Source organism: Mercurialis annua, linkage group LG5 (assembly GCF_937616625.2).
Source record: "Mercurialis annua linkage group LG5, ddMerAnnu1.2, whole genome shotgun sequence".
NCBI lineage: Eukaryota > Viridiplantae > Streptophyta > Magnoliopsida > Malpighiales > Euphorbiaceae > Mercurialis > Mercurialis annua.
In genome coordinates, this window is record NC_065574.1 from 15,255,747 (window position 1) to 15,280,694 (window position 24,948).

A 24,948-nucleotide genomic window follows, 5' to 3' on the forward strand; every position below is an offset into this window, starting at 1 on the left:
ATATTAATTGACCCAACGTGAATCATGGCTAACCTTTTATCTTTTTAAAGAGGTCTCGGCCTAATGCTTTCGTTACATTTCCAAGCAATGGCTCTCAGCTCGTCTCTACCCACAATATGGCCATGGATTTCAGCTCTTCTCTTGCTCCTCCCACTCTTTTTCTTCATAAAGAAGAGGCTGCAAACTCTAGAAAAAAAGAAAAACATCCCACCAACCCCTCCTCGCTTCCCACTTTTAGGCAACTTACACCAACTCAGTGAGTTGCTCCACCAATCTTACGCTCACCTATCCAAAAAATATGGCCCCGTCATGCTTCTTCATCTCGGTCATTTACCAACTGTTGTCATCTCTTCTGCTGAGGCTGCAAGAGAAGCCTTAAAAGTCCATGACCTCGCTTGCTGTAGCAGACCGCTTTTAGCTGGCTCCGGCCGCCTTTCTTACAACTACGTAGACGTGGCGTTCGCACCTTATGGCGAGCGGTGGAGAAAAATGAGACAGATGATTGTGCTTGAGCTTTTTAGCATGAAAAGGGTTCATTCGTTTCGGCCACTTCGAGAGGAAGAACTCGGGTTGATGATAACTTCACTTGCTGATTCTGCACATCAGTCGGTTTCTGTTAATCTTACTGATATGTTATTCGCGCTCACTGCGAATATCACATTCAAGATGTCGTTTGGATTCGATTATCGCGGGACTGATTTCGACAGGGATCGGTTTCATGAAGTTGTTCATGATGCTGAGGCTGTGGCTGGAAGCTTCTCCACTGGAGAATTCTTCCCGTTGTTTGGTTGGATTATTGATAGAATATCGGGACATCATGCGCGGACCGAAAGAGTTTTCCATGAATTAGATACATTCTTTCAGTATGTGATCAACGATCATCTTAAACCTGGAAGAGTAAAGAAACAAGACGATATGATTGATGTTCTGCTGCGAATTGAGAAGGAACAAGCTCAGCTTGGAGATCAAGGAGCTCACTTCACCCACGATAATATTAAAGGAGTCCTTTTGGTATGCTGCTAATTACTTAAAATGATTATTGAATTTTTATTTTTGAGTTATTTTAAACTATACTCCTTTAATATTCTATACTTTTCAGACTAAATTATTTGATGTGCCTATTGTTATTTTTTAAAATTCGGTAACCGTTTTATAAACATATTATAATTGGGTATTCGTAAAAATAGTTAACCCCCAATTTCCTCAAAAATTAATGTATGAGATCAGTTCAAGCGTGCCAAATCTGTCTGATACCTGACCAAATAATCAGGCCTAGCATGCTATATATGTTACTCAGGAATTAAGGTACTCAATTTTGGTAATTTTGTTTTTGTCAGAACTTATTTCTGGGTGGCATAGACACTTCTGCAATTACTATAAATTGGGCAATGGCAGAGCTTATTAAGAATCCAAGAGTGATGAAGAAATTACAAGACGAAGTTAGAAACTGCATTGGAAACAAAGGAAGAGTCTCAGAAGTTGACATTGATCAGCTTGTATACCTAAAAATGGTAGTCAAAGAAACTTTTAGATTACATCCTGCAGCCCCTTTACTTCTTCCAAGAGAAACCCTTTCTCATATTAAAGTCAACGGCTTCGATATCAACCCGAAAACGATGATCCAAGTGAACGCCTGGGCAATTGGACGCGATCCCAAGTACTGGAAGGATCCTGAAGAGTTTTTTCCCGAGAGGTTTTCGGAGAACTCCGTTGATTTCAAAGGAAAAGATTTCGAGTTTCTGCCGTTTGGAGCTGGCAGAAGAATGTGCGTCGGAATGAACTTGGGGACGATAACGGTTGAGCTTGTGCTGGCGAATTTGGTTTACTGTTTTGATTGGAAATTAGGTGATGGAATGCAGACGGATGATATGAATATGGAAGAGCAAGCTGGTGTTAGTCTTACTGTCTCTAAAAAAATACCTCTCTGCCTTGTGCCTGTCAGGATGGTTTGATCATGAATCATGTAATAGTAAAGTTAAATTTTCTAATAAAATTCTGCCACTTTCATTTTAATTTTAAACCATTGTTGTGGCTATTTGATGTAAAACTATATAAATTTATAAATCTGTTGATTAATGAATTAATGCTATTATGGTTTCTAAAATCTATTAATTCTAATAATAATGTTGCTTTAAATTAAACTTCGAAACTGAAAAATAAAAGGAAAATTCGCTCTTTATTACTCAAAAACCGTTATGATAGTCTTAAATTTTTATATAAATACTAAGAACATAAAACTCTAATCTGAAATCAAAAAAACTTTATGCAAAATAGTGATTTTGAAGGTCTAAACAATTGAATTTAGTCCAAAAGCGACTAGTAATTTATGCGTATCGATTGTTAGCTCGATTTCCATCAAATTAAGTCCAAAAATCGTCTAAATCGCACACCTCAATTTTGGATAGAATTACAAAACTAACATTATCTGGATTTTTAGATCAATTTTCTCCATAAACTCCTATTCCCATACACACCGCATCACCATGTTTCAATGCCTTGTTATTTACATTGCCAATTTGAATGCAATTAAATCATGTGAATGTGAATCCATTGAACAATTCAAGAAGTAAAATAACAGGATTTATCAATTTACATATTTAAATGATTCCAATACTAGATGATATTTTTACAATAAAAATACAGTTCTTATCGCAATAATATTTAACTTCTTGAATTATTGAATAAATTTACTTTTTTTTCCGGCATAGATACTGAATACGAAAGTTATCCTTTGTAATTTCTATTCACATAATGATAACGTTTGATTCCTTTTTTTTTTTTTCATTTATTTAGTAAAAAAATCAGTCTATTTAATTTCAACATCAGCAATAGGTCTCGAATTTGGATTATAGAGAAAAATTTGTTGTATGAATGTGAATATGGATGCGTAATATATTTAACATCTTATTTCATGACATCAACAAATAATATCTAAATAAAGTTAATTAAGGACTAAAATCATGTTAAATGAAATTCAGTAAAAATGAAACAAACAAACAAAATTTACCTAGTATGAGAAAGGAACATTCACACATCATCAACCACACAATTTCCAGACCATACAAAAAAGATAATATTCCAATACCTCAGTTTACTACAAAAATAAAATGGTTAAGTACGTGTATGATAGCTAAATTCTTTGATATATTTTAAATTGATACCTAAATTTTAATTTATATCTTTTTAATTTGGTAAATATAATATTTGTTTAAGCCAAAATACCTCAACATTTTCTGACCAAATTAAGTTGATGTGTCAACCAACTAAAAAAAATTTAAAATATAAGGATAATTACTAATTTCCCCATGACATTAATGATAATTATAAGTTCTTCTACAATTTTAAAAAAGCCAACTATTTATTTCCAGGCGTTTGACTAAATTAGCTACTACTCTCTTTCGTTAGTTAACTCTGGTATTTGACTAAGTTTAAGGGTTTGATTGTAAAAAATAAAGTTCATTTTGCCCCTTAAACGTATTTTTCTTTCAAAAAAATCCATAAAATTACAATGAAATTCAAATAAATTTTTAAAATAAGTTTAAATTACTCATCAAAGCATAATATTTCTATAAATACTTTAATTTATTAAAATTAAAGTTAAAGTTTTTATTAAAATAAATTTAGAAACATTAAATAATTAATTAAATTTAATGTATTTTTTTAGTTTAAAATTTAAAATTTGTATGATTCAAAATCAAGTCATATTAATTAAAAACATATTATACTATATAATATTTAAATTAAAATAAAATACATTGTCTAATCCATTTTCTAAAATAACTGAATTTAATTTTAAATTTTCATTAAACATATTTTAAAATAATTATATAAATATTTTATTGTTCATCAAATTATTTTAAATAAATTATATAAATTTATTTGGAATTTGTTGTACGATTTGTAAATTTATACACTTTTTTGAAAGAAAAAAATAGGTTCACAAAACAAATTAATATTTTAATTTTAGTAAAAATACTTTTCAACTAACAAAAGGGGATAATAGTTAATTTAATCAAACGTTAGAAAATAAACTATTGACTTTTTAAAAATCGTGAGGTAACTTATAATTATAGTCTAATGTCAGGAGGTAAATAGTAATTATCCCTGAAATATATCATATATCGCAACAATAATTGTCATGCCGCCATTTCCTTTAAAGGTCAAACCCTCTAAAAATATCAAAGTTAGCAAATATAATCCGTTTTTACATATTATATTTTTTTTATAGTCAAATCCGAATCAACCCGATTTTTTTGCCAATATGGCAACCATGTATATAAGATTAAAAAAAATTAATCACAAAAAATTACTAAATATTTCCATGTTGTGTCACAACAAAAAGTTTAATTATAATAAAAAATCGAACCGATTTAAACAATGGCTATAAAAAATATAATATGCAAAACGGATTATATTTGCTAATTTTGTAAAATTTAATTAAACTGACAAAAAATATAAAAATTTGGTATTTTTGGGGATTTAAATGACTTCTAATATGACAAATTTTATGACAGCATTTACCAAAAATAATGGAAAAGTATCTGACAAATAAAATTGAGCCGAACATAATGGAAAAGTATCTAGAGAAATTTAGGAAAAGTACTCTACTTTTTAAAATATTTATACATTCTACCTCGCGCGTGAAAAATTAGAAAGAATACTCTCCGTTTCTTAGCTCTTTATATCTTTACTCTAGGAAGTTATCCTTTTTATTTTAATACCTAAATCTTTAAAGAAAATACACCAAATTTGTATAACTTTTATCTTTTTACTCTTCGTCTCTGTTCTTGTCTTCTTCGTCAAATCTGCAACCCGAGTTTTCAATTTTTCTACCAATCCTCCATTTTTCTTTCAAAGTCTGAATTATTCATATTAATCATACGGTTTTACTTTTTTTTTTTTTCGAACATGAATCGTTTTTTCAGGTTCCTTGGCGCCAGAAACTCGTCGACGGTGACCACCACAAATACGACGGAACAACAATGACAACAACAACCAGCTAGTACTTTAGACTCGGACTTTGTGATACCAGAGGCTGTTCTCTGCACTAATTTGTGTTTTAGGGGCTAATAGCAGTAGCTGGGTGCGCGTGGCTTCGTCGATTTTCTTCTGCTACCAACTTACGCGGCGGAGCAGCTCTTGCACAATCTCCGATTTCTTTAGCTGCAGACAAATGATTGAAGAAGAAAATATTATGGTCACTTACTAAATATAAATTGGAGGTTTCATTTCATTTTTTCATGTTGATTTGGTACAGTTTCTTGCCATCTCGCATCTGGGTAAATTCTTTTTCTTTGCTTTCTGTTCTTTCAGGTAAGTTTGGTTTAATCATTTTTTCTTCTCTTGTTTGTATATGATGTTACTTTAGATTCAAACTAGAGTTTAAAATCTTGAATCATGTAGTGATAAGGTAGATTACTATTGAATGAATGCTGATGTCGTTAGATGTTTTTGGAATTTTCTTTAGTATTTGTTATTTTTAGTTATTAAGCTAAGCACCTTCTTCTGTTTTTTTCTGTTAAATATTGCAGGCATGAAAATGGTATTGAAATAAATGTATGAAAGACTCAATGATTCAAGAGACCTGTACTTTTGAGGGAGATAATGTATATAGGAGTAGTGGCCAAACTTTGGAGTTCAAGCATATGAAACTTCATGTTTGGAAGTTTGACATGCAAGCAGCTCCTTCCAAATATATTTTCAAAATTTATTGGTGTGATGTACTAATAGCTTTTAAGCAGAGTTTTACAGCCTCATACTTATGTATATTGTGAAAGTTATGATGCTCATGTAATAATGTTAGGTTAGTTACATTGTGATAATTCTAAAAAAGTGATGAATAATGAAACTATAATGAAAATTTTATGAACGTTATGATAAATCTATAATAATACTATGATAAAGTTCAAAACATTTATTTTTTAGTAAAATTTATATCAATTTACATATTGTTTTCATAATGTTGATAATAAGATTATGATAACGTTATATGATAATGTCATGATAATCATATGATAATGTTATGATAATAATATAATACTCCCTCCGTCCCGTTTAAGAAGTCCCATATTCTATTTTGGGATGTCCCATTTAAAAAGTCCCATTACTATTTTTAGAATATTTTTCCATTGAATACCCCATTTTACCCTTATTTTAGTTATCTTAAAAGAGTTTTATGGAAAATTTCACTATCATTAATAGGGGCAAAACATGAAAAAACATGAAAAGACAAGAATAATTAATGTTTTCTTAATCTGTGTGTAAAGTCAAATGGGACTTCTAAAGTGGGACGGAGGGAGTAATATATTATGATAAATTCATGATAAAATTATGATAATAATATGATAAGGTCATTGATAAAATGATGATAAGATTATGATAACGTTATATGATAATATCATGATAATCATATGATAATCATATGATAATGTTATGATAATAATATAATAATGTATTATGATAAGTTCATGATAATATGATGGTAATATTATGATAAGGTCGTGATAAAATGATGATAAAATTATGATAATAATATGATAATATATTATGATAAGTTTATGATAAAATAATCATAAAATAATAATAAGGTTATAATAATAATATGATAATATTATGGAAAGTTATGATAATATAATGATAAAGTTATGAATATTATTATAATAATATTATGATAAATTTACTAAATAAAAAAATTACAAAATGATTAATGATTTATTATATCTCTTACAATTTTCAAAAAATCATAAATTAATTGAGTTAAGGGTAATGATAAACAACAAAAATTATAAAAAAGTATAAAAATATTTTTTAATTTTGTATAAATTATATAAAAGAATTTATGATAACTTTATAATAATATTTAAATACATTTATGATAATATTATGATAAAGTACGTAAAATAATTTTATATGATAATAATATGATAAAGTAATGATAATATTTTATGCAAAAAAAGTACGAACAAACTATCATAGTATTATGATAAAGTTACGTTAATATTATATATTATCAAAATATTATCAAAAAATATGAGAAAAGTTATGTAAAAACTATGGTAATGTGATCTTAAATTATGACAATATTATGATAAAGTTATGATAATATTATGATAAGGTTATCTAATTGTAATAAATTACGTAAAATAATTCATGCAAACATTATGATAAAATTATCCAAATATTATAATACAATTATGTTAAGGTACTATTATGATAAAGTTATCATATATGATAAAATACGTTATGATAATATTATGATAAAATTATTGATATTGTTATGATAATACTATAATATAGTTATGATACTGTCATGATAATATTACAATATAGTTATGATAATATTGTGATAAGATTATGATAAGGTTATGATAATACTATAATATAGTTATGATAATGTCATGATAATATTATGATAACGTTATGATAATATTATAATAAGGCTATGATAAAGTACGTAAAACAAAATTTGCATAATAAAATTATGATATGTTTATGATAATATTATGATGAGCTTATGATAAGGGTATGATAAAGTACGTAAAATAAATTTGCAATATTAATGATAAAGTTATAATAAGGTTATGATAATATAATGACGATATAGTGATAATATTTTATGATAATATAATAATAATATTATGATAATTAATGATAAGATTATGATAATGTAATGGTAAAGTTATGGTAAAGTACGTAAAATAAATTTACAATATTGTGATAAAGTTATGATAATATAATGATAATATTATGATAATATTTTATGATGATATCATGATAAAATTGTGATAATATTTCATGAAAATATAAAATGTAATGATAATATTATGATAAGTTATGATAAAATACGTAAAATTATAATAATATTATGATAATATAATGATAATATAATGATAAAATTTTATGATAATGTAATGATAAAATTTTGATAATATTTCATGATAATATTATGATAAGATTATGATAAATTACATAAATTAAATAAAAAAAAGTTATGCAAAAGTTATGATAAAATTATCATAATATTTTGACAATGATCTGATAAATGTATAACATGGTTATAATAAAGTACGTAAAATAGATTTGTATAATAAGATGATGATAATATTATGACACTTTAATGAAAATATTATCTAATTTTGCATAAATTATATAAAATAAATTATGCATAAATTATGATAAGTTAATGATAATATTATGATATGCTAATATTATAAAATGATAAAATTATTGATAATATTAAGATAAGGTTTTGAAAAGATTACGACAAGATTATTAAAAAATATGTAACGTTATTTTGCAAAATAATATTATTACATAAAATAATTTTTTATAATAAAATACGTAATAATTTTTAAAATAGTAGTAATATTTTGAAATAAATAGAAACCATTAATCTTTCAAATAAGATAAGTATATTTATAATTAATAAAAAGATTTGGAAATTCCTTAAAATGATATTATAAAAATATTCATTTAAATACTGCTAAGCTCACTTAAAATTGAATTATGTAAGATCTGACACAACGAATTTAAATTTTAAGACTGAATTAAAAAAGAATAATTAAGAAAAGAATGAATATAAATTTTAAAAATGAATTGCAAAAAAAAGGTACAACGAATTTAAAGAGTGAAGGATAAAAAGACATTAAGAAAAGAAAGGTCAAATATTAAAAAGAAATGAATATACTATATATTGTAAGATCTGACACACATGTGGGTGGAGAGAGAAAGAGAAAACAAAAGAGAGAAAGAGAGAGATATATGTAAATTTGTATGTGTCAGAGTAATATTGTTAATATTTGTACACGGGGAGTAATATTATAAAAAAGCAAAAGTGGTGATGTATTATTTGTAAGATTTCCGTGTTGATGTATATTAACATATTATTTTTATATTTTAGGTAAATATGTATTTTTCTCAAGTATCTAAGCCCGGGCTAAGCAAGCTGGGCTTGGAGGGACTGGACGAGTACTTGGCCCAATAATCAGTTCTATATTGAGGAAATGACATGCTCTACTCCATTTTTCATAATCTTTGCAAACATACCTTCTTAAGATATAAGATAACAAGCGTGCGCTTTTTCTAATTTTCTTTTTCATTTCTACTCCTTTTTTTATATTGTTTTGTATCATTCTCTTTTTCATTTTCTTTCTTGACCAACTGTGCTTCTCTTTTTCATTTTATTCTTTGTAAGTATAATTTTTTTTCTTCAATTATTTTTGAAGATAAAAAATTAATACATATAATAAAAGTATTTGTTATTTTATTTTTTTTATCCTTTTTATTTAACTTTTTAATATTAATTTTCTTTATAAGAATATCTATATTTTATTATTTATTTTACTTATATAAAAAATTATACAATAATTCAGAATTTCGTTTTAAATCAATTAGTTTTCTCTTTTGTTGTAAAAAAAAACTAATTGATTTGAAACAAAATTCTGAATTATTGTATAATTTTTTATATTAATCCTTATTCTTATCAATTCAAACAATCGATTCGATCGCCGTTTTTGAAGTTAAAAATAAATATATAATTAAAAAATACACAATAAATACATTTAAGATATTTTTTTAATTGTTAACTTGATGTACTACTACGTAATACAAAAAGATAACAAAAATTCAATTCATGTAGATTTTCTCAGAGCCTACAAGTTACGGCATTATTCCTTCAGCTCCTTAATTTAAAATGATTATTCAAATTTAAGAATACAATAAACAAAACTAGTGAAGGAATATAACCATATTGTAGTGCATAAAATATATCGTCCTAGTACATCCAAAATAAATAAATCAAAGTTCGAAGTTGCTTTATTACATTACCGATTTTTAATTCAATTTCTGGTTGCTCGTTGATTGCTCTTTAGTTGCTCATACATTGCTGACCCAAATTTTATAATAAATTTTTATATACATACTTTCATCAATTTTACATTTTATATAACTAAATATGAATTCAGCCGGTTTGTTATCAAATATAAATTACAATTTTGTCTTGTTCATGTTTTATATTTTTTTGTACATTTGGTTTAGAGATATTAATCTACATAAGATTTATGCAAAATTTGTTCTAATATTACTTTTTAAAACAAAAAGAGATTTTAAGTGTAATATTTTGAATAAAGAATATTTTATGTAATTGCAAAATTCTTTTTAATTATATATATATATATATATATATATATATATATATATATATATATATATATATATATATATATATATATATAACGATGTCGTTCTTTTTTTTTTATATAAATGGTGATTATATCAGCTCCACCACAAGATGCGATATGCAAAAAATAGAACGAACGCTAAAACCTCAAAAGAAGTCTAAGCATCGGAATATATCGTTACAATCATAAATAAAATGAGGGTTGTAATATTTATAGTGAATTACAGTTGCATTCTGGTTACTTTTTTTTTATATTTGTAGGATTTTTTCAACAAACTAATTAATTTTCGTAAATATGATATGCATAAAAAGTAGTTTGTGCAATTTGAATATATTTTCAGTTCTTTATAGATAATAGAGTTGTATTTTTTTTATTATGTGGTGTGAAATTATTTTCACTTGATATTTGATATTCTTACTTTTTTTATGTTACTCTTTGGTTGTTTGTATGTTGCTCTTTGGTTGCTTTGTAGTTGCTCTTTGATAGCTTTTCAGTTGATTATGTATTTTTTAATAAACAATTGATTTTTTTTATAAATATAATGTATAAAATACACTTTGTACAGTTTGAAAATTCATTAGGATTATTTATTCATGACCGAGTTTTTTCTTTTATTTTTATAATTTTGGATAAGACAAAATAACCAAATAAGTATATTTGAATTTATTTGAAAAATTAATCAATACATTACTTTTATCTATTGTACAACATAGTGTACTTATTAGCTTTTACTAAAGTTAAATAAAAATAAACAACCAACGAATTATAGTTCAAATTGTATAAGCGCTAGACAGTAAACTGTCAAAATCGTGGGTTCAATTTCTCTCACTGGCGCTCCTCCTCCCTTAATTATCAAAAAAAAAAAAAAACAGAAAAGAAAAAACTATTGAATAATTTTATTTAATAATATTTACCACAATCAAATTATATAAAAAAAATCAAATATTAAATTTAAGTAAGAATAATTAAAAAAAAATATTTAATTACTTTTATATTATATACATAAAAAGATAAATATTTTTATTTATAATTTTTTATATGCAAACGCTAATATTTAAATTTTTGGTTTGATACAAATATCTGTATTGGTTAAAGATAATAATTCATATACATTAAGTAGTTGGTTAAAAGATAATGATTTATATAAAACAAAGAATTAATTTTTATTTTATTTTTATTTTATAAAAAAAAAATAAGTATATATAAAACGGTGAGTGATTTAAAATTAAAGGCTAGCTCAAAGTCTATATCCACATGTCAGGTTAATAGTCAAATAAGGATAACAACATATTTGTCAACTTTTAAACAAAAAAAGCGTATAAGTGCCGAAAAAAAGGTTACAGGAGTATAAATGCAGTCCTCATCACTTATTCAAGCACTCTTGTAAAAAGCCCTTCTATATTGCTATACATATTACAGGCCTAATCACTTAAAACTCCCCCACTTTTAACCCCTTTTGCAAATATACGTCGACATAGAAATTTTTTCAATTTTCCCTTTTGTTCTTTATGACCTTTAAATGATTTTAGTGTTCCATTGGATCTGTTAATTTTTTTTTTATTCTATTTAATCCCATGTCAGCAATTTTATCCATGTCAGCGCGCATTGTGTGCACGTTTCGAATGAGGGGTTAAATAGAGCAAAAAAGAGAGTTAAAAAGTCCAATAACACGAAATTAGTTTAGGGGTCGCAGAGAATAAAATTCTATAATTTAGAGGTCAAATGATGTATTAAGCCATTAATCTTTTATGCCAAATACAGTGAGCAAAATGAAGCTTTGTTCGAAGAAATTACAAGATGAAGGTAGGAAGTACATTGGAATCAAAGGAAGAGTAAGAGAATAGAATATGGATAAGCTTGAAGAATTAAAGAAGGGATCAAAGACATTTTCGGACACTAAATTGTGAATGTCCTTTACATTTAAAATTTAAATACCAAACTCTGTGTTAAATTTGGAATTCGAATTCTAGTGAAATATTAAGTGTATGAACGCTAACAAGAGAATGGATGCGTTTAAAATTTAAAGATCCTACTTCACGACATCAAAAAAGGATATTTAAAGTTAATTAAGGAGGAAAAGTGATGTTAAAAAACATTCCATTAAATAAAAACAAGCTATTATGAGAAAAGAACATTCACAAATCATCTATCCAAACAATTTCCCTTAGCATTTCCAGACCGTACAGAAAAGATATACAATATCCTTCAGCTAGACCTCACAATTTATTTCTTGACGCCTTTTATAAATAAAGAATAATTTGAAAACAAAGAAAAGCTAAAACTAAAATGGCTCCTTATTTAATAGTCCTCCTACTTTTTCCTTTACTATTACTACTATTAGTTAAAAGAAAGATCATAATTAATGGAAATCAGCAGTTACCTCCAAGCCCACCTAAGCTTCCAATTTTAGGAAACCTGCATCAGCTTGGAAAACGGCCTCATCGATCTTTATGTCAGCTTTCCAAGCAATATGGACCCGTCATGCTTCTCCGATTCGGCAACATACCTGTTGTTATAATATCCTCGGCTGAGGCAGCGGAACATGTCTTAAAGACACATGACCTTCAGTGTTGTACTAGACCTCCTCTGTCTGGCACAAGAAAACTTTCGTACAATTTTTTAGACATTGCTTTTGCACCCTATGGTGAGTATTGGCGACGGATTCGGAAACTATGTGTTGTCGAGCTGTTCAGCGTGAAGAGGGTGCAGTCGTTTCGGTTTGTTAGAGAAGAAGAAGTTGCTTCACTTGTTAGTTCAATCTCGCAGTCTGCATCTTCTAAAAATCCTATTGATCTTACTGAGAAGATTGTAACTCTCGTCGCGAACATAGTATTTAGAATAGCTTTCGCGACTAATGTCGAAGCTACAGATATGGCGAAGAAAAACAGAATTAAAAGCTTAGTTGATGAGGCTGAGGCTATATTCGGTAGCTTCTGTGGAAGTGATTATTTTAAATATGTTGGTTGGATAATTGACAGGATTAGCGGTTATCATAGCAGGGTAGAAAAAATATTCCAAGAAATGGATGCGTTTTACCAACTTGTAATTGATGAACATCTACAAGGTGTTAGGACAGTAGAAAAAGAACAAGAAGAAGAAGACATTGTTGATGTGCTGCTCGGAATCGGAAGGAAGGAAGCCGGAGCTGGTTCGATTCAGCTTACGAAAGATCATATTAAGGCAGTTCTTATGGTATGTCATCTACCTTTTTCCTCAAACTCGATAAGTAAATTTATATCATTTGAATTATAACTCATTAATTAGTACTAATTATAGAAATTACAGTTACATTCAAACTTATTTCATATGCATGTGATCAACTCTTGTGTAATAATTTATTAACAATCACTCCCGTTTAATTGTCTAAGGGAAAACCATTCAAAAACTGTCAACCTTTCATATAATTAAAATCTTATGGTAAAGTTTGGTATAAAACAAATTTAAATTTTAAAAGGTTTCAAAACAAACTTTCCATCTCTAGAAGTGTTAAATAAATAAAGACAAAGGGTAAGCTTAGTCTTTATAAAAGTGGACTAAATAATAAAAAATCTTAATTTTTATAGATAGATCCAATATTTTTATTTTAGAATTTAATATATTAAAAAAATTATCATATAAGTTTTTTGAAAATTAAGAAAAATTATATTATTCATCTAATAAAAAACAAAAAATTATGTTTTTTTTTTCATATTTTAATTTTATAATTAAATTAAATACATGAGTTTAATTAGGCATTTGATATTTATCCTATGTTCAAAAATAATTCAATAAATGTGCATGTAACAATGATAAAGAAACCAATATAATTATAAAATTCAAAGTATGTGAAATTAATAAAGAAGGTGATAAGAATTAGTTAAATTTAATGAATTGGATTATATACAAAAAAAAACAAGATTAATTATATTTTTAGTTTTTAAAAAATTACATTATTATGTAAAAATTAATTTTTAACTATATTTATTAAAATTAAGTATAACAAACTAGTATTTATGTAAATGAAAATAGGTCAAATTTGTATTATAAATTAATATACGAATTTAAAATATATTAAAAATTTGGTCTTGATGTCTAACTACGGCGTTTCAGTTTGATGTTGCCGTTGTGTATCAATCAATTTTGAATTTCAGATGGAGTTTCAAGGTCAAATATTTTCGAAGTACAATTAGATTTTTAAATTATTTTAAAAAGAATATTGAACTTCAGTTTATTTTTTAGGGTCACCATACTTTAATTTTTGTTTAATTTTTGACCTGATGTTTCAATTTCAAGTTACAACTGAACGTTTAGTTCTGATGCTCTTCTAGAGAGAGCGTCGAGATATCTCACATTGCTAAAATGATACAAATATAATGAGTTCATAATGGTGGGGCATGCTAAGGGTTCACTAATTTTCTATATAATTCATTTTTGATTAGAACATATTTTTAGCTGGAATTTCAACGGGTTCAGACTCTCTGATATGGGCTATGGCTGAGCTTGTGAAGAATCCAAAGGTGATGAACAAAGCCAAAGAAGAAATTAGAAATGTGATAGGAATCAAAGAAAGAGTTACAGAACGGGACACTGATGAGCTGCATTACCTCAAAATGGTAATAAAAGAAACATTGAGATTATATCCTCCCGTTCCACTGCTGCTAGCAAGACAAGCCATCTCAAATTTTCAAATCAACGGTTATGACGTTAATCCTGAAATGATAATCCAAATCAATGTCTGGGCAATCGGACGCGATCCTGAGTACTGGAAAGACCCTGAAGAGTTCCTACCAGAGAGATTTATGGATAGCTCCGTTGATTTTAAAGGTCAGAATTTCGAGTTATTACCATTTGGAGGTGGCAGAAGAGGTTGTCCTGGACAGTACATGGGAACTGTAATGTTGGAACTTGTACTAACGAATTTACTGTATTTCTTCGATTGGGAACTCCCGAAGGGTGTCGAGGATTTGAACATGGAAGAAAAATATGGTGCTAGTCTTGTTCTATCTAAAATGGAACCTCTCAGACTTGTGCCTGTCAATTACCTACAATAGAAATTTTCTTCCTTAATTCGGTGGTGTTTGATAAAACTGAAAATTAAGTGTATTAAGTGCTGAATTTTAAGTGCTAAAAATAATAATTGCTGATTTTATTAAGTGCTGAATTAAATAAGTTTTTTTGATAACTGCAATTATTGAAATTATAATACATATCAAACCTTTGAACATTAACTATTTTACAAACAAATTATTAAGTTTAAAGATTATTATAGTTCTTAAAGATTATGGTAATCTTCTCTTTTACTTTCAAAATCCGTTCTTGAAATAATTTTTAAAATTTCAAAAACTATTTAAATCTGATAATAAATGTTGTGTGCTACGAACGGACGTTTAAATAATATTTAAGAGTAAAAATATTAAATAAAAAATATATAATTGATAAAAAATGATATATAAACTTTAAAAAGATAAAAATAGAGAACAAACATATTTATAATAAGAAAATATAATAATTTGCAATTTCTAGCGCGGATGTAAGTACAATATGCGATATTAAAAAATAAAATATTGTGAGATAAAATATTTTTATTCATGACTAATAATTGAAACAATAAGGATATAATGTTCATTCAATAATAAAGTTAATATTTTTTAACTTAATATGTTCAGTAAAATAAATAAATTAAAATTTTTGATTTATTATTTTAAATGGTTTTTGACTTAACTGAATAAGTTAAATTGAACTTTTTAAATTATCAAATCAACTTAAAATTATTAAGTGCTTATTACATTAATTTAAAAAATAATTTGAATTAAGATTAGTTGCTTAGATTCTACTATTTTTTTTTTGAGAATAATGAAAATTTCATTAATAGAAAAATAAAAATACAACTTGATCAAATATTAAATAAATCAATACATTCAAGAAGTACGGTAATAGAACATCGGTAAAATAACAGAAAATCATATCTAATTTCTTCAATCGCATTGACGGAACTCTTTGAATATGCAACTCGGCGATCCGTCCGCTCCACTCGAAGGTTATTTTAAACCACAAATCGACTCTTTGGTCTTTGAATGAGTCCGATTAAGAGAACATTAAAAATAAGATTTCTACTGATAGCACTTCATATCTACACTCTGTAGATAATTCTATTAAGAAAATAGCAAAACCCATAAAGAGTAAGAGGCAAAACTCCACAAAACAAGACAAAACATCCATAAAGGAAAAAAGAAAAATACCAATAGATATGACGCAAAATAAACTAAATACGAGATTTGAACAGAAAACGAGAAGGTAGGGAGGTGATTTTGAACTAAAAATAGCCAAAATCATCCCCTCTTGTTGTGGTTAGGATTTCTGGAAAAAAAAAAAGAGAGTTTAGAGAGATGAGAGAGAAGAAAAAAAAACTACGTCACTACTTACTTCTTTTTCATCTTATCTTTTTTTGCTTAGATTCTACTATTGGATATAATACATCGGTTAGTAATTACAGTATCATATTTGGTACTATAAAATTTAATTAAATCACGTTCTTTTAAAATGTAATTTTATATTTGTGTTTACACCGGCCCAAAAAGGGTGCTGAGTCAGGAGTTTCAAGTGGGCTTACAAGGGTGTCAGGCCCAAAAGAAAGCCTTTTTATTATTGCCTTTTCTGTTTTATTAGGAGTTTGTAGCTCATTAGGAGTGATTTTCTTTTAAGAGTCTTAGTCCTAGTTAAATTAGGAATCTTGATTATGAGGAGCTATATATAGCTCAGAGCTTCATTATTTTTGTATCAACAAATCAATCAATCAAAAACCAAGCCCAGTGCTTTTTATCTCGCAATCTCCGGATTGTTTTAATTTAGGAGTAGTTTTCGGTATTAATCTCGTCTGAGTTCATAACTCCCAGATTATTACTCTTTAGATCACGTGGTTAAGTGTTTTTAACCAAACAAGCCCTGCGAGTATCTACGTAGGTTCGTTAAAGCATCAAACCTCAAACCGATCCCGATTATAAATTCAAAGATTCGAGTCCGGAATATTTCCAGGCGAACATCTTTTGGCGACTCCACTGGGGACCAGTTTATGGTTAGCACAAAAACGGACTTTAAGGACGATTCCAGGCACGCTCGGTCCATACGCCGACAACAACGGAAGGAAGGTGACATAGTAGACGAATCGGATTCGGATAGATCAGAAACCATGGCCAAGGACAAACAGGTGAACCAATCAAACAAGGTGCCGAATACAACGGATACCGAGGGGAACCTGCCTAAGGACAAGAACGACGACGCGACCGATGATATGATAGACTACTCACGACAGCTTCCTCCCTCTCGCCCTTCTTTATCACAGGCCGATTTCTCGGCCATGAGGGGCGAGATAGTGCAGGAGAACAAGCAGATGTTCGACGGTGCTATGCATCAGATGTCCGAAGTAATGAGGAACATCATGGCCGACCAAACGTCGGTCCAAAGGCAGATCCAAGGGAACTTGGACGGCCTCAACAAGGCAATGGAAAACCTGGGGCGATTATTTTCTGGGCAATCCACCACCGATCAGGGGTACAGAAGGGCCGAACAGAACCAAACACCGAGCCGTTTTGGTCAACCAGGTGGTTCGGCCGAACAACAACCCAACAAGATGGGATATACATATGGTTCCGTTAAGCTCTTGACGAGTAACGAGGCCGAATTCTCAGGAAGGGCCGATCACCCGGGGGCAAGCTCGTCAAACCCACAAGGCGAAGCTAGACCACAAGGGGGAGCTACTGGAGCCAACACCCAGGAGCCCAACGTGGGCGAACGATCATGCTCTGAGGGAGGCGATCCAAATATATACAATTAAGGGCAACTCGTGGACATGCTAGAGAGGCTCGGGGTGGACCTGCGACCTATGCCTCGCCCATCGTACATGAAACCATATCCAGACTGGATCGACAAGTTATATCCTTTCCCAAGGGGGTATAAAGTGCCGGAGTTTAGTCTATTTTCAGGCGAGGAGAAGGGGCAATCTACGGTTGAACATGTCGCCCGGTTCTCGGCCCAATGCGGCGAAGCAGCTGCTCACGATTTCTGGAAGCTCCGGCTTTTCGCCAGCTCCTTGACAAAAATGGCGTTTACATGGTACTCTAGATTGTCGCCCAATTCGGTGGACACGTGGAAGGACCTCGAAATCCTCTTCCATGAGGAATTTTACAGGGCACCACCTGATGTCACCCTGGCCGACCTCGCCCGAATCTCGCAGCTACCGAGCGAATCGGCAGAAAAGTATATCGGCCGATTTAGGAACCTCAGGACTAGATGCTCCACCAAAATGTCCGAGGCCGATTGCGTACCGATGGTAGTAAGATGGATGAGTTTCTCCATGAGGGAGCATTTCGAGGGCCATAGGTTTCGTGACTTGTTCGAGCTAACGAACAGGGTGACGAGCTACGAAAGACTCCTCCAGAAGAAAGAACAGAGGAGAGGCGCATCTAAGGGGACCTATTATAAAGAACAGCTTGATGTGGCCGTGGTTTCCGACAGTGAGGATAGCGGTTCCGAAGATGAAGTCAACATGGCCGAATTTTTGGGAACGAAACCCCTGGAATGTTCGGCCTTGCGAAAGCCTGGCTTTGTTAAGAAAAATAAAACTGCGGTGGTACAAAAGGAGTATTCGTTCGATCTGACCAAAGCTGACGATATATTTGATGCCTTGTTGAAGGACGGACAGATCGCCTTAAGCGAAGGTCATACAATTCCACCGTCGGAGGAGCTGGTCGGTAAAGATTATTGCAAGTACCACAATTCCTGGAGGCACAGCACGAACAATTGCGTAAATTTCAGAAACGTGATCCAGAAGGCGATTAACGAAGGAAAACTTCTGTTCCCAACGAAGAAAGAGGCCGATGCTAAATACGTGTCTATTAACACCGTTCGGCCCCACTTTGATAGCTACCTAGAGCAAGGGCAGATACAAAGCAAGTGGAACCCTAGAAGGCCCAAGCCGAGAGTAGAGACCGATGGTTCAAAGTGGCGAGGAGAAAAAGGACGACCTCAGCAACAGAAGAGGAAGCGATACAGCTCGCCCACTGCAGATATGACTTGCCCATCATGCAGTACGTGTTTTAAGGTCAAGGGAGGCGAGAACACGAGGAAGCATCCCAAGACCTTTAAACCGAAATCGCCCACAGAGCAGTGGCAGAGGCATGAGCCACAGCGGAGGCCTACCACTAACGTATTCAAGAGGATATTTCGGCCAACGGAGGAGACCCCTCGTATGACGAAAACCCAGAAGAGGCGAATGCAAAGGCTGCGACAAGAGTCGCGGGCGAAACACGGGGCAGAATCGGCTCCCAGAGAGCAGCGCGGAAATAGGCCAATAGTCGAGAGATTGGGGGCAAGAAACCAGGCCGATATGGATACCAAATCGCCTGATAGGCGAAATGCCAAGGTAAGGAAGGTATGGATGCCAAAAGGCGAGAAACAAGTGACCGATGTGGCCGTCACGGCAGTAGTTCACGAGGAGGACGAAGATTCCAGCGGCCGATCGTCCTATAAGGACGTACTCGTATCTCATCAGGGTGGCCAGCTTAAAGCAAGATTGCCCAAAGACCGCGAGGTCGTCGTCTCGCACAAGAAGGGAGTGTTGAAAGCTTGGGTCCCGGTGGTGAGGGACGAATACGGAGTAAAGGTGGTCACGCTCCCCAACTCATACAGAAGTAAGCCAGGGCAGAAGGCGACATTGGAAGGCGATGTAATCGTGCCGGAAGGAGATAGCGCCGACAGTACCGCGGTAGTATCTCTTAGCAAGCCTCCAACAAGGATGACTAGGCACATTCGGCCACTGTACATCAAGGCCGATTTGAACGGGGTATCGATTAACAGAGTCCTTATTGATAACGGGGCTGGCGTTAACATACTACCGGCGAAAATGCTCAAAAAACTGGGCATAACGCGGGATCAGCTTGACCCGACCGATGTTTACATGACTGACTTCGCGGGAGGCGAGACGCCGGCTGAAGGGTACATCACCCTCCGAATCAAGGTAGGGCGAGTAGAAACCGAAGAAGGGTTTTTCGTGGTCAACGCCCGGAGCAACTACAACATTTTGCTCGGCCGCGATTGGATACACTCCAACATGTGTATACCGTCGACTATGCATCAAATGCTCTTCATATGGCGAGATGACGGCGAGGCCGAAGTTGTTCAGGGCGACCCCAACCCCTTCGGCGAAGACCACAATGTGCTTGAAGCACGTTTGTATGATGAGGAAGTGCGAAACATACAATCCCTCAGTTCAAAAGGAGAGACGAGCGTCCCTCGTCTGCTTGTTAACTCAGATCGGCCAGTATCAGTGACTCTCGGGGGCAAAGGCCGATCCACCATCCTCAGAGATTCACAATGATGGCACGACATAAAGAATTGAGGGAGAAAATTAGACAACTGACCTCGCTATATGATATTACATCGGCCGAATGCATCTACGAGGACCAAGATCAAGACCCGACAGGATCATTGCGAATTGAGGACATACGGCTGGCAACCGGGAAACTAGAAGATGATCCCGCCCAAGTACAAGACGACTTCTTTGAGGTGAATCTGGGGACAGATGATTCGCCGAAGCCGATATATATCAACGCAGGACTAGACGAGGGATTCAGAGAACAACTGGTCGCTCTACTCGTGGAGTTCCGCGACTGTTTTGCCTGGTCGTATGATGAGATGCCGGGCCTTGACCCTGATATCGCCGAGCATAAACTTCCATTAAAAAGTGGGTTTCGGCCATTTCGGCAACCTCCCCGGCGAATGTCCAGGGAAGTGGATACTCTCATCCAGGATGAGATTAAGCGGCTGGAAGATGCCAAGTTTATTAGGGAAGCCCAGTACACCGAATGGCTCTCTAACATCGTACCAGTGATGAAGAAAAACGGGAAGCTAAGAGTATGCGTAGATTTTCGAAACCTCAACCTGGCCACACCCAAGGACGAATACCCGATGCCGGTGGCCGATATGCTAATTGACAGGGCAGCTGGACACACGATACTCTGTTTCCTCGATGCGCACTCTGGATACAACCAAGTTCCAATCAGCAAGGAGGACATCTCCAAAACGGCTTTTAGATGCCCCGGGCCGATCGGAGCGTACGAATGGGTAGTGATGCCTTTCGGCTTGAAAAACGCGGGGGCAACATACCAGAGGGCGATGAACAAAATGTTCAGGGGTCTTGACTGCCTTGAGGTTTACATCGACGATGTCGTAATCAAATCAAATACCGGCGAAATCCATCTGGCCGACCTCCGGAAAGGTTTCGAACGTATACGACGCAATGGGTTAAAGATGAATCCTCTGAAATGCGCATTCGGCGTTTCGGCTGGAAACTTCTTGGGTTTCTTGGTTCACCAGCGGGGAGTAGAAATAGACAAGAACAAAGTCAAGGCGATTATCAATGCTGAACCACCCAAAACCAAGAAGCAGCTCCAGAGGCTCATCGGTCAAATCAATTTCTTAAGAAGATTCATAGCGAACACAGCGGGCCGGCTTCGCAGCTGGAGTGTTTTGCTGAGAGGAAAAGAGACCGATGAGTGGATATGGACGGACGAGCAACAGAGGGTGTTCGACGATTTAAAAGGCTACTTGGCAAAACCTCCGGTTATGACCCCTCCAAAGCCGAATAAGCCGTTGTTACTATATCTATCGGCTGCACGCGAATCCCTAGGATGTATGCTCGCCCAAGAGGACGATGGGGTCGAGAGAGCAGTCTACTATTTGAGCCGAGGACTTACGGACACAGAAATTCGTTATACCGACATAGAAAAAATGTGTCTATGCCTGTACTTCACGTGCTGCAAACTACGATACTATATGTTGCCGGTCGTAGTGTACGTTTTGTCCCAGACCGATATCATTAAGTATATCTTATCAAAACCATACCTTAGGAATCGGATTGGAAAATGGGCGATTGCAATGTCCGAATTCACATTGGTGTATGTTCCCCAAAGAGCAGTAAAAGGACAATTGTTGGCAGACTTCTTGGCCGATCACCCTGGTATTACCCTCAAGGAAGAAACAGTCACGTTCTTCGACATCGCCGTATGGAAGATGTGGCTCGACGGATCCAGGACAAGCCAGGGGGCAGGCGCGGGAGTACACATCGTCACACCCTTGGGGGCATCCTACCAGTTGTCATTCAGACTCCAGTTTGAATGCACCAACAATCAGGCAGAATATGAGGCCCTCATATTCGGTTTCGAGATTTTAGCCGAGCTAGGGGCGAAGGCGATCAGTGTAAAAGGAGATTCTTTGCTAGTCATTAAACAAGTGACAGGAGAATTCAAATGCGAGTCCGAGCTATTGGTAAGATATTGCAACGAGGCGAAACACTTGATCGAAGGCTTTCAGGATACGAGGATAGAATACACAGAGAGGGCTGATAACAGCGTTGCAAACGACCTAGCTCAGCACGGTAGTGGTTACAAGGTAAACCGAGAGTTCGACGCTATAGAGAGGGAAACGCCGAATCTCCACACCGGGGGCATCACGATCGACGAAAGACAATTCTCGGTTTACCAGCTGGACGTCACCCAAGATTGGAGGGACGAGCTCCTGAAGTGGTTCGAAAAACCAGACTCCACGAATAGGAGGTTGAGGACTTTAGCCCTGAATTACGTGGTGTTAGCCGGCGAATTATATAAGAAGGGCTTTGAAGGGCTACTCTTCAGATGCATCGGTCCAAAAGAGGCAATGCTTGCTATGGCCGAGGTACACGAAGGGATAGCGGGCGCTCACCAGGCGGGCCCCAGAATGAGGTGGCTTATCCATAAATACGGCTTTTATTGGCCGAAAATGGAACAAGACTGCATAAGATATGCCAAAGGTTGCGAAGCTTGTCAGAAATTCGGCCCAATACAACACGTCCCGGCCGAAGACCTGCACTCCATCATCAAGCCATGGCCATTCAGAGGATGGGCGGTCGACCTGATAGGGAAAGTATACCCCGGCTCGTCAGACGATCACACTTTTGTGATTATCGCCACTTGCTACTTCACCAAGTGGGTCGAAGCTAAACCTTTGAAGTCGCCGACACAAGAAGCGGTGATCAAGTTCTTCAAAGAATACATCGTCCACCGACACGGCTTGCCCGAGTCCATAACCACAGATCAAGGGACTATGTTCACAGGAGGCGATATAAGTTGGTGGGCTTCCCAAATGAAGATAAAAATGTTACATTCAACACCGTACTACGCTCAAGCCAACGGACAGGCCGAAGCCACCAACAAAGCTATCAAGCTTATAGTTCAAAAGATGATTGAAGAGAATCCAAGACAATGGCATGTGCTTTTATCGGAAGCCGTTTGGGCGAATAGAACCAGTCAGAAGTCGGCTACTAGGACCTCGCCGTTCCGATTGGTATATGGGTATGATGCAATGCTGCCAATGGAGCTGACAGTCATGTCGACTCGTCGCCGATACCAGAGCCGACTGTCCAAGGACGACTACTTCGATAAAATGGTGATAGACGCTTTAGATCTTGACGAGGAACGATTAGCAGCGTTGGATCACCTTGAAGCCCAGAAAAGAAGGGTCGAGAGGGCATACAACAAACGTGTAAAACGAAAAACATTTACGGTGGGCGACATAGTATGGAAGGCAGTCTTGCCTATCGGTCATAAAGATAATCGGCTTGGCAAATGGAGCCCGAATTGGGAAGGCCCCATTATTGTAGTCAACAAGTTAGAGGGCGGTGCTTACTTACTGGCGAACGTTGACGGAGAGGAGCATGACAGGGCAATCAACGGTCAGTTCCTAAAAAAGTATGTTCCTAGTTGCTGGGATGGCATCGACCGACGGCTGTTTGGGGCCGACGAAGAATAGACGCGGCTGCAAATTCTCACCAAACACCGAGTCAGGAGAAATGCTCGTTTTGTTTTTCCGGCGGCGCTTTTATATATTGCTTCTAGCCGATTATGCGAGATACTTCGGCTGTTTATTGTTACAGTTGAATTTTTTCAACGGACGCTCAGTTTTTTATATCGACCAACGGCTGTTGGGAGCCGACGAAGAATAGACGTAGCTGTAAATTCTCGCCGAAACGCCCTGAGCGGTTTAAACGCTCTTCCTATTACCGGCGGTGTTTTTATATGTTGTTTTTAGCCGATTATGCGAGACAATAGTGCATACTTCGGCAGTTTACTGTTTTAGTTGAGTTTTTCAACGGGCGCTCCGTTTTCTCAACATTTATATGTAAAAATTAGTTATGAAATGAATTATTGCATATCGGACCAATTACGGACCGATTATATAATAACAAAGCATATAAAAACAGTTCGAAATAAATTCATAAAAATCCAAAGAAATATTTGGCCACCCGGCCGAGCTGCATAAATGCTCAAAACACAGAGATACGGCCCCTTGGCCGATCAATAAAGTGTAATTATGCGTGGGTTACAAACAAAAACAAAACGAGAGAATTGTAAATTGAAAAAGTTTGGAAATTATCAAAAATGGGAAAAACAAAGCCCCAATTCGCTCCTTATAGTGCTAAATTCCTTGCGAGCCCCATCCACCTTCGGTGCCAGCTTTGAGATACTCCCCTTCAAAATGCTCCGGCACTTTTTGACATCGATGCCTTCGACCATGTCTTTGTCCATGCAGCTTTCAAGGTCTTTAATACCTTGCTCTTCGGCATCTAACTCAACCTTCATAGAGGCGATCTTATCCTGCAATTCTTTGGCCCGGGAGCGCCGATTCGTCAAGCTCGTGACGGCCGTTTTCACATTTGTCTTCAGGGTTTCGAGCTTCTCTTTAGCTTCGGTTTCCGGGGCGA

At 34.0% G+C, this 24,948-nt stretch overlaps 3 protein-coding genes and 1 long non-coding RNA gene across 4 annotated transcripts; 3 read left to right on the forward strand and 1 right to left on the reverse strand.

The window, feature by feature from the left end:
• On the forward strand, positions 1–2,080 carry LOC126679859 (cytochrome P450 71B10-like). The gene is made up of 2 exons (XM_050374868.2): positions 1–1,011; positions 1,338–2,080. Exons 1-2 carry the CDS (start codon positions 64–66, stop codon positions 1,950–1,952), a joined length of 1,563 nt encoding a protein of 520 aa, XP_050230825.1. The 5' UTR covers positions 1–63; the 3' UTR covers positions 1,953–2,080.
• LOC126679860 (uncharacterized) lies at positions 1,093–3,085 on the reverse strand. Its single transcript, XR_007641000.1, has 2 exons — positions 3,008–3,085; positions 1,093–1,935 (listed from the first exon to the last, which is right to left on the reverse strand). It is a non-coding gene; the product is annotated as an uncharacterized LOC126679860 (long non-coding RNA).
• Positions 3,086–12,429: 9,344 nt separating this feature from the next.
• Positions 12,430–15,257, forward strand: LOC126680375 (cytochrome P450 71B34-like). The gene is made up of 2 exons (XM_050375495.2): positions 12,430–13,370; positions 14,597–15,257. Exons 1-2 carry the CDS (start codon positions 12,465–12,467, stop codon positions 15,206–15,208), a joined length of 1,518 nt encoding a protein of 505 aa, XP_050231452.1. The 5' UTR covers positions 12,430–12,464; the 3' UTR covers positions 15,209–15,257.
• Positions 15,258–20,528: 5,271 nt separating this feature from the next.
• On the forward strand, positions 20,529–23,996 carry LOC126681530 (uncharacterized). The gene is made up of 3 exons (XM_050377072.1): positions 20,529–21,171; positions 21,655–22,268; positions 22,344–23,996. Exons 1-3 carry the CDS (start codon positions 20,529–20,531, stop codon positions 23,994–23,996), a joined length of 2,910 nt encoding a protein of 969 aa, XP_050233029.1.
• Positions 23,997–24,948: the final 952 nt, after the last annotated feature.